The sequence below is a fragment of the Corella eumyota genome, chromosome 3 (genome assembly GCF_963082875.1).
Source record: "Corella eumyota chromosome 3, kaCorEumy4.1, whole genome shotgun sequence".
NCBI lineage: Eukaryota > Metazoa > Chordata > Ascidiacea > Phlebobranchia > Corellidae > Corella > Corella eumyota.
Window position 1 is genome coordinate 19,969,880 of NC_137492.1, and position 10,867 is coordinate 19,980,746.

The 10,867-nt window shown below is 32.3% G+C and overlaps 2 protein-coding genes across 4 annotated transcripts in view; both read left to right on the forward strand.

Annotated features, from left to right (window-relative positions):
* The window catches only part of LOC145746086 (SH3 and PX domain-containing protein 2B-like), a 77,044-nt gene that overhangs the window by 53,693 nt on the left and 12,484 nt on the right, over positions 1–10,867 (forward strand). The gene's annotated exons all lie outside the window — the stretch shown is intronic.
* Positions 152–9,753, forward strand: LOC145745055 (uncharacterized). 2 transcript variants are annotated; one of them, XM_082563044.1, is made up of 23 exons: positions 152–272; positions 718–787; positions 873–1,000; positions 1,423–1,569; positions 1,864–1,998; positions 2,107–2,224; positions 2,289–2,418; positions 2,861–2,977; positions 3,081–3,298; positions 3,503–3,557; positions 3,896–4,115; positions 4,176–4,262; positions 4,355–4,500; positions 4,575–4,723; positions 5,102–5,269; positions 5,763–5,796; positions 6,001–6,681; positions 6,780–6,904; positions 6,973–7,063; positions 7,596–7,795; positions 7,967–8,110; positions 8,663–8,816; positions 9,158–9,753. In XM_082563044.1, the coding sequence occupies exons 1-23, from the start codon at positions 255–257 to the stop codon at positions 9,411–9,413; spliced, it is 3,591 nt and encodes a 1,196-aa protein (XP_082419170.1). In that variant the 5' UTR covers positions 152–254; the 3' UTR covers positions 9,414–9,753. The 2 variants fall into 2 exon arrangements, with proteins under 2 accessions (XP_082419170.1, XP_082419171.1); XM_082563045.1 differs by having other exon boundaries at positions 3,081–3,292.

Here is a 10,867-nt window from a genome sequence, read left to right on the forward strand (position 1 = left end):
TTTTTTCAATGTTACGCTGATGTTATATTCGCTTAGTTATTTTTATGAAACAAATAACAAACAGTTCAGATTAGGTTTTAATAATATTTAATCTTGTTTTATTTAACGTAAGACATTTAAACTTTTTTTAAATTTCAATTTTCATCTTTCAGAACCGTTTGTCAGTTTGTATAAAATGTAAGCACCACGTTAAATTGAATGAAAAAGTTTGCCACTGAACATGAGTCTATGCTGTTGAGATTTAACATAAAAGTATGAAGATCACTACAAAGGTATGTTGTATTTTTGTATTGTTATTTGTTACAAAAAAATATTCATGTTTAAATTTTTTTTGTATAATCTTTATCCTCGATGTGAAAAAGTTCGAATGCGAGACCTAAACATAAAGTAACATCAGTTACCCCAACCCAGTCTCAAGTTGCTGTGACAGTTTGAGATATTATTGATTTTAATTGCCTGATATTTAAGCTACTGATTAAGTGCTAGCCCAGCAGGAGTTTATAACATCTTACTCAAGGGCGCTACAGCATGAGGTCACTGGAGATTGATTCTAGAACCTCATGTCCTGACCACTACACTACGCTGTTGTTTTATAAACACTGGACTATGCATTTACAATTTTGAAAACGCTTTAAAAAGTTTTTTTCGTATTTAAAAAGTTGATTTACAAATCGTACTGATCTGTTTAAAATTTTAATATATTTTTTGTTCTTTTAGATATTACACAAACGAACTAACGGGAATGTAGGAAAAACTTTGTACTTGGATTTATCTGGGCTTGGAATAGGTAAAAATATGGCATATCTCACTTTATTATAAAGCTGTAATAGGGGAAAATAAATTATTTATTATTTTGTTACAAATTTTGACAGGAGCGATCGAAAACTTTGAAGTTTGTCCAAACCTCCAAAATGTAAATCTCAGCGATAACTGTTTGGAGGAATTTGAACATTTTGAAAGTTGCGAAAATTTGTGGAGAGTTAATCTTTCAAACAATCATGTAAGGTTTAAGGCTGTGTTTGTGGACAATTTCGTTTTAGAGATTTAAAAACAAGTAAAAAATTCTATAAGGCGGATAGAATTATAATAACCGGCAGCATGGTGTAGTGGTAAGAACACTTGCTACACCACATGAGGTCATAGGTTCTATCCCCACTGCTTTCATCCTGTAGCGCTCTTGAGTAAGGCGCTATAAACGGTATAAACTCCTGCTGAGCCAACCCTTAATTAGCAACATAAATACCGGGCAATTATAATCAATAATATTCCAAACTGTCAAAACTTAGACTAGGTCAGGGTAACTGTTGTTACTCTATGTTAAGTTGCGCATTTGATCTTTCCAACATCAAGAATAAATAAATAAAAAAATCTTACATTTAGTAACTTGCACATGCTTTTGAAAGTTTTATTAAATTTTTTTAGATTTGTAATTTAAAGTCTTTGTCGAAGTTTTACGCGATTGGAAGTTTGGATTTATCAAATAATAATATTTGTTGGAAACAAATTGCCCCTATTCGTGACACTCATATTCTTGACATCAGGTTACATGGAAACCCTGATCTTGAAAATGTAAGTAAAAATATGATATTTGCTTAATGATACAATTAGTTGATAGCGGTTTTTCGATCAGAATTTTAAGTGTCATAGTATGGTTGCGACTCTCAACTAATATTAGCCTGTGATAATTAACCTGCACGCCACAAATAAAAGCTAGGGGTAAATTTTAGATAAAGCTGTGGGGAGTAAACTCAGTACCAATCCTATTAACTTTACTAAAGAACACAACATGTCAACAGTGTAAATTACATAACCTCGTATTATTATGCTTTAATTAAGCTGAAAATGATATTTAATTAATTCCAGGACCCCCATTATCGGATCCACGTTGTTGATTGTCTTCCGAGAATTTGGTTCCTGGATGGAAGGATCGTCACGGCAACCGAGAGGTTACAAGTTCAACATTTCTTCCAGGATTCTGCTCTTTCAACAAAACCAGTGGTTGGTGGTCGATTTTTGTTAATTAAAAAAAAAATTAAAAATATTTTAATAAAAATATTATTAAAAAAGTCTAAAAAAAAGGTCTAAAAATATTTTGATTTTTTTTAGCGTCGAAAATTAGCTGAAAATAAATTTTATCGAGTTTCTTATCGATGTGAAGTCATCCATGGCGTACGAGCCAATCAACTTGCTGCAATTTTTCCTGGAAATGAAATTCAAAACAGAGGTCAGTAGGGTCAAATCTTAAATTCTAAACAAATATAAATTTATAAATAAATTTTATTTTTCAGACACTGACAAACGAAGATTGGAATTTTTTGCCGAAAATTTACAAAAAGATTTTAAAATTGAACAACAATGTAAGAACAATTATGATGTCATACTGGATGAACAATGCTTGAAGACACTTGTCCATAATAGGTATTCTATCAAGTTCAAATCTTTAATCCATACTTGAAATACTTAAACTTAGTCTTGGGTTCTGTCATTCTAAAAAAAACTACAAAAATCAAACTAAAGAATCTTTAGAAGATTTTTTTAAAATATTTATTTGTTCTTGATGTGGGAAGGTTAACTTCACAACCTAAACATAATGTAACATTTGTTACCCTGACCCAGTCTAAAGTTGTCTTCTGAGTTTGGAATATTATTGAATATAACTTCCTGATAATTAATTAGCATGAGTTTATACCGTTTATAGCACTTTACCTAAGTGTGCTACAGCAGAAGAGCGGTGGGAATTAAACCTAGGACCTTGTGTAAAAAAGCCTTTTAACCGCTACAGTATTTTAAGTTTTCCTACCACTACACTATGCTACATAAAATTTTGTCGAATAATGAATACGTTGTATCTTCATTTCAGACACAAAGACAAAGAACGAAGTAATATGTTACTCCTGCTGTTAATTGCCTCACTTGAATTTGAATTACCTGATTTATTGATTGAACAAACCCTGCAAGTTGCTAAACTTGACATTTTGTAAGTTAATAAGTTTTTTAATTTTTATAAAAATTAAATTAATTAAAAAAATTAAACTCTATTTTTATTTTAGTTTTAAATACGTTTTTTTTTCAAATTTTAGATTTGGAGTGGAAACACTGCAACTGTTCCACTTGAGTGCACACAACATGGTCGATGTCATCAGCTTGTTCGTCAGTGCGTGTAAACTCGATCGTGACCTTGAACGACCCCCTCAAGTGTCCAATTTTACCTCAGGAGGACTTTACGATCGACTTTATCTCTGTTTGTATCATTCTGTTGCCCATCTTAAGATAAAAAAATTAAACCAAAAAAGTAAAGGTTTGGATTTAATTAAAGTTTAGATTTTATTTACACACCAGTTACCAGTTAATTATAATTTAAATTATAACACAGTAGGTTGATCGCATACTCAATTTTATGGTTTAATTCTTAAACTTTTACACAAACTCTTAATTTTTTAAAAAGGTACCTGGTCTTATCTCTCAAACTTTGTTTTATTTAATATAAGTTCTAAATTTCAAGGTAAAACTAATAAAAGAAACAACCAAAGACCCCAAACTGCCCCTGTTGGAAGAAGGTTAGAAATAAATTGTTTATAAATTTATTAGACGAAGAAGATTTTTTCCATAGCGCTATCATGATGTTTAATAGTAATTATTCTATATATATTTGAACTTAGTGAATGATATATATTTATAAATGATCAATTTAAAGTCTTTAAAAATTATTAAAATTTGTGGTAAGCAGGTAAATAAGTACACAAATATTAGTTGAGGGCAGCGAATATATAATAGCAATAAAATACAGAACATAGAATAGGTTATCGACTGCCATTTTTTAATTGCTATTTTTCTTTCTCTGATTTACATAAAATTTGATGAAAATATTAAATAATATTTAATAATATTTAAACAGAAGTCTTCAATCCCCGAAACCCAGCAAACAAAGTGAGTGGAAAGCTCACCTGAGCCTTCTTTCATCCGAGGTTGTCCTCCTTCTAAGCGTCGTTCCCTCTTTCTACAACTTTATCCTCAATTACCACCCGGGTGTATGCAAATTGTTGCTAGGGGCAACAGGGGATTCCCAGCTACCCCTTAGACTCGCTTCAATCTCAAATAATCTTTCAATTCATGGGGTAAGAAAATTTATTGAAAAAAATCAAAATATTTTTTATTTAATTTTTTTTTAATTTTAGGGAAACACTGATGCATTGTACAGCGAAATCTATCGAAGTGTTGTTCGCAAAATTGAGAAAGCTTCCGACAATATTTCAACTAATCAGGTAAGTTTATTTTAGCCAATCAAATTCCTTTAAATATAACTCAAATTCAGCCGATTAAAAAATAAAAAATGTTATTTTTTTACAATTTTTAGGGAGAAGTTGACCCTTATTTTAACCCAGGGGTTATAACCCCAAACACCAAGGAAGCAAGATTTATCCTCAATACAGCAGGGTCTTACCCAAGAAGACCCAAAAGTGCCGTCCTCACTTCGGGAGAACATTTAACAACAGGAAAAATGTAAATTGATTTTATTTAAACATTTGTGTATTTGAAACAATTATTTTAATAGAAAATTTTTTTTTGCTTTTTAGTCGCAAAATGACCCACTGTATGACCCCCAAACCCACTGAAACCCCCTTAACCCTGGGTTCAAACATTGCACTTGGGGCACAGAACCTTGCTAAGGTGATCGCCCTGCCAGAGAAAAATGTGGCTCTCGTTCAAATGGCTTCAATTCCTGGTAAGTGTTAAAAGGTTTCTAGAAAGTATAATCGGCAACATTGTGTAGTGGTCATATCACTTGTCTTACATACTGTGGTCCTGGGTTTGATCCCCACTGCTTTCATACTGTAATGCCCTTAAGTGAAGTGCTATAAACGGTACGAACTCCTGCTGAGCCAGCACTTAATCAGCAGCATAATTATCGAGCAATTATAATTTATAATATTTTAAACTGTTAAAGTCAACTCGAGACTGGCTCAGGGTAACAAATGTTACTCTATGTTTAGGTGGTAATGTGGTATTTTTTAAGACACTTGTATTTTATTTGGGCTAAATTAAAGTTTAAACTTTTATTGAAAACATAATTTTATAAATAAAAATAAATCTTTATCCTCAGCCCCAAATGGAGCAGTTGTCGTCCAATCCAACAACATGGAGGAACATTATTGTTACGTTGACACGACCTTGCTCGAGTTCGACCTTGAAACCTCATTCTGGAAACCAAAGGGCGCGACTGGTGACCTTGTCACACTTCAGCGAGTCGAGTCACTTCTAGATACACCAGGTGGCAATAAAGAGTGTATATTTTTTGTAGAAAAAATATAATAAAATTAATATTTTTTATAATATTTAAGTAACTATATAAACCCTTTTTATTTTGACCGGCAGCGTGGTGTAGTGGTAAGAACACTTGCTACACAACACATGAGGTCGTGAGTTCAATCCCCACTGATCTCATGCTGTAGCGCCCTTAAGTAAGGTGCTATAAACGGTATGAACTTCTGCTGAGCCAACACTTAATCAGCAACTTAATTATCGTGCAATTATAATCTATATTATCCCAAACTGCCACAGGCAACTTGAGACTTGGTCGAAGTAACTGATGTTACTCCATGTTCAGTAAATGTATTATAAGAAACATTTAATAATTTAATAAATGTATTTTAAGAACATTTTCTTTTCATTTAAGATGTGACACATATGCTATGTATTTTAATATTTTAATTAGTTAATCTAATCACAAACTATAATTAATTTTATGTTTTGGATGAAATTAGAGACGACTTTATTGTCACCGACCTCCACCCCAAGGTGAGTTGAAAATTGTTGAAAAATGTTTGTTTAATTTTTAATAAATCTAAATTTGTACTAGGTAAAATAATTTGTTATCCAAAACATGTTTCTTTATGGTTTGAGAAGTTAAAAGTTAGTTCTGCAAATTAATTTGATATATTTTATTCCTATATTTATTGGTTTATAAGGTGGAAAAAATTTCACAATTTATTAATTTTACAGAAAACCAACGATTAAAGGCATTGATGTCTCTCTTGCCCCTAAATCTTCATTAATTTCAGCCCCATTCTACCCCCAAATAGCCCCTGCTGAGTTTGATCCCTTACCTCAACCACAACGACCTCTAAGCGCAATGTTTTGCGAGAAAATGGAAATCTCTTTATCCCAGATTGGGATTGAAAATGAAGTTTATCCTCAATATGGAAACAGTTTTATTGAGGGTTCATTTAAAGAAATAAAGCAGGAACACATCCAAACCGAGAAATACTACAAAAGTAACTTCTACAGAAACAAAAACAAGAAAAAATTACCTTACAAACCGAACAACAATGCTGATTGTTACAACAACAATGCCCCCTTTGTTCAAATTGCACCAATTAACACCCCTGTTTTTTTAACCCAACCTCACGTTCAAATTCCAACCAATGTTGAACAAATATTCGACTCCACCACCGATGGTGCTAAAGAGCTTGGTGATGATGACATTGCTGCCACTAGGGAGGCTAGAGAGTTGAATAAAGAAGATGTCGATTCCGATCTTCCACAAACTGATGAAGAAGGTTCAGTCGCTGAAGAAGAGAATTTCTCTCACATCCAGAATGAGAGAGAAGAAGACGATGTGGAAAAAGAAGAAGCAAATGTGAGAGAGGGTAAAGAAGAAGAGCATAAAAAAGAAGAAAGGGGGTAAATAAAGATTGTTATTGGTGCAATTCAAGCAAAAATAAAAACCTAAAGTTAATTTAATCAATTTTATTTTAAATCACAATATTTTATATTTCAAGGTCACCTTTAGTTCAACAAAATAACCTTCTATCCATGAAGACAGTTGAAAAAGTGGTTGCTAACGACAACGACCTTTCTAACTCTGACAATGAAGAGAAAGTTAAATATTTGGACGAAGAAAAAAGTAAAAAAATGTTAAAATTTGACTTGAACAAAAAGTAATAAAAATGTTTTTTTAATTGTGTGTTCTAGAACCTGTAGAAAAATTACTTAAATCTGAGAATGAAATTAAGAGAAGAGTTAAGAGTGCCAGGATACCAGCAACCCCACTTGTCAAAGAAAGGTAAGTACTAAGCAAAAAAGATAAAATTGTGATTTCTTAAACTTAGATTTATATTGCAACCACAAAGCCAGTGCAAATATTTCTTATTGCCAAAAACAAAGGATTAGTAACCTGGTTGTCATTTTTAAAATCTTATTTAAACTTAATTAATAGCCCGCCCTACTGTTGGCACTTTAGTTGTTGTAATATAGTCACAACTCTCTACCTGTATTTTCCCGTAATAGTTTATAAGCTCACCACAAATGGCAATTTTATTTATTTATTTTATTTTTTATTTTTCGCACATTGATAAAAGTAAATAATAAATACGATATACACTTAATATTACAACAATGCGACGGGAAAAAATGACAAAATCAATTTAATGATTTAAAACATGCCAAAAGTATTAATGTTTACATAAAGATTTTAGGTATATTATGGCATGGTCACCTAACCCAACATACAATTTTGTAGACATACAATTTAAACATACAAATGTCAACTAAGCTCATTTATATATAAATTTACTTTTTTTGATCCTTGTTTTTAGTGACCGTCCACAGAGTGCTATTGTGGCGCGGCACGTTTTATTTCGAGATGAGAGTGATGACGACTCAAGACATGGTAGTGTGTCATCATTCCAACTCCGGAGAACCGAGGCTTGGAGGTCGTCTGCATCTTCAGGGTCGGGGTTTGGAGTTCAAGCTGGAAAGTTCAGAGATGTGGGGTTTGTGAGGGAAAGAATTGGAGGTTTGGAGTTTTGTTTATAAAGTTGAATCGCTAGTTTTTTGATTCTTTGTTAAACTTATTTAATTTTGTAAATTTTTGATAAGTTTTACAAATAGAAAAAATAACTTTAACATTATTATTTTGTATTTTTTAATAAAAGTACTAAATCTTTTTTAATTTTTGTATTTTTAGCAAACCAGGTGATTCCCCCTCAAAGACCCACGTCACCGACCCAAGTGACCATAGCCCCCAGCATCACCGTGGCAACCAATGAGGATAAACCTTTAAAACTGATTTCCATCCAGACTAGCAACAGATCGACTCTGAGAAAAAAAGGTTAAAAGTTTAGAATATTTCTTATTTTATTTTTTCATATTGAATATCCTCGATTTGGGAAGTTTGACTCTACAGCCTAAACATCGAGTTAAATTTGTTGCCCTGACCCAGTCTTGAGTTGCATGTGGCAGTTCGGGATCTTATAAAATATAATTGCCCGGTAATTATGCTTTTGATTAGGTGTTGGCTCAGCAGGAGTTTATACTGTTTATAGCACCTTACTTAATGGTGCTACACCATGAAAGCAGTGGGGATTAGACCAAGGGCCTCATGTAATAAAGCCATATGTTACAGCTTAGTTTTTTGTGATTTAAGTAAAACAATTAATTTTGATCCTATAAAAATTTTCTTAATCAAAGTACAGTAGGAGATTAGTGAATTTACCCTGTCTTGTTTTTATTGAAGTACCTTATACACTAATTTCAGTTATTATTGAAATATATAAGGTGTATAATATTATTTAGGGAAAACAAAGATTCTTATGTTTTATTAATGTCCTAGGGATTATATGACATGATTGCCAAACCCATAAAAAGTTGTGTTATTTCCTAGGTATTTCTCGTACCACAAGTTCATGGTTAGCTGAAGGTCGTAACCTTCACCAAGAGAACAACGAGAAAAGTCGACTTGTGACATCACCACGGTTACCTGGTTACTTGGAGGGAACCAACATGTTGCCTAGCAACAATAAGGCCAGAGCACAAAGGTTGGATTGTAGTTGTAAATTTGAATCAATTTTTTTTTGTTTATTTATCCTTAATGTGGGAAGGTCGAATGCACAATCTAAACATAGAGTAACATCAGTTACTCCGACCCAGTCTTGAGTTGCCTGTGGCAGTTTGGGATATTATATAGATTATAATTGCCCGATAATTACACTGCTGATTAAGTGTTGGCTTATCAGGAGCTCATACCGTTTATACCGCCTTACTTAAGGGCGCTACAGCATGAGAGCAGTGGAAATCAAACCAAGGACCTTATGTAGTAAAGCCAAGTGTTCTGACAACTACACCATGCTTCCGGTTAACTTTTGTTTATATTATTTAGTGCAAAAAGCATCAAAACCTTGTTAAGAAGTGATGTTGCTAAACATAGTTTACCTTCTCGCATGATTAAACCTTTCTTATGTCTTCCCTCATATCGACGTAGCAACTCTCCCAGCAACCCTGTGTCATTAGGTGGAGGCCTTGCACGACAACGACCCCAATTTTCACCCTTTAGCGAGGTCAAAAAGTTAGCGAACAGTCCGGCTGCAGCGTACAATCAGAGAAAAAAGTTTCCATCTTTGAAATATTTAACCTAATTGTTCACTGTGATGTGATAATGTGTAAATAAGTTACTTGATGTCAGTTTAGTGAAATATTTTACCTTTTTGTTTTTATATCTTAAAATCTATTTTTGTTTATAAAAATATGTTAATGAAAATACGCGTTGAATTACTTAAATTTATTCGAATTTACTGAGTATCTGCTTGATTTAACCCATTTATTTGAACTTATTTGGTATAAAAAAATGTTTTTTTAGATAATTTAAAAATTTAGCCCACCCAATTGTAAAATTTGTAAATTGTGGCGCCTATGATTAACTGTAGTCCGTGACGTAATTTTGACTCTAACTGATGTGTTAAAGTAAATTTGGGTTCCACTGACGTAAACCTGACTCTGAATGATATGTTAAAGTGAAATTAGCCTAACATCTGAATTTTGTTTAACTTCAGCTATAAAAACCTCGTTTAAACATTAATAATAGGTAGAAATGAATAGATTAAAACTTTTACAAGTTAGTTTAAGGCTTTTTCTATCTTGTGAGTCATTTACCAACGCTGGATGACTGAAATTGGACGAAAGGTACAGAATTTAAAATTTGCACCTTTTAGTATTTTTAGTTTAAACTAGCTAAATATTGTGCTTAAGCTAGAAAGCGATAAATTTTCACTATTTTTAGCCCAGTTGTGTTATAATTTTACCTGGTTAAATTGTTTTGCTTTTAAACTATGTTACAGAGCATTTTTATGGAAATACCTGCACCCTGCACTTCAACAGGGACCAAAAACAATTTATAGCCAATCAGCATCAAGCATAGCAAGCTGTTCTGTGATTTACACAGTAAAGGTCAGTGTTATACTTTTCGTAATTTTTTTAAACAATTTTGGGATCCCCCGAACTTTATAGTTCGTAGAAAAACTCTTGTACTTTGCTGTTCATGCTTTGGGTTCTAATTCTCTCTTATATTTCAGGCTCATGATTTTCTCTTTTACTTTATGGTCCTAGGTAATTTTTACTTGTACTTTACTTGACATTGTTGGAAAATATGATTAATTTGAATATATTCATATAGGCAATATAAAAACAATAAATTGTGACAATATATTTACATGATTCACTTGTATAGAATAGTTTGTGTTTTTTTCACAGATGCAATACAAGGTTTATGTCACATGATGGCCATGTACCATGTTGATATTCAGCACCAAATTGTCACAGATAGAATAAAAGTTTAAGGTGAGGAGAGGTAATGTTTATACCTTAAAAATTGTACTATTACAAATTTGTATTTATTTGTGTGTATTATTCTATAATGCTTTGCTATATGCTTGCTTTAAATATTCTATTATTTGACATGTTAACCATCATTACAGTTCTTCTACACTTAAATTCAACATTACGAAACTATTAAGTGGATCAAGGCATCTGAATTTAAAATGGGATTGTGATCTGACGCAGTTGTGTTGTCATGGTATGTTATTATAGTTTACAC

Bases quoted from the DNA above. Each gene is read 5' to 3' on its own strand.
- LOC145745055 (XM_082563044.1), top strand. The intron at 2,419-2,860 runs GTATTCTATCAA...TCTTCATTTCAG, and splicing joins AAGACACTTGTCCATAATAG to ACACAAAGACAAAGAACGAA. The intron at 4,501-4,574 runs GTAAATTGATTT...TTTGCTTTTTAG, and splicing joins CATTTAACAACAGGAAAAAT to TCGCAAAATGACCCACTGTA.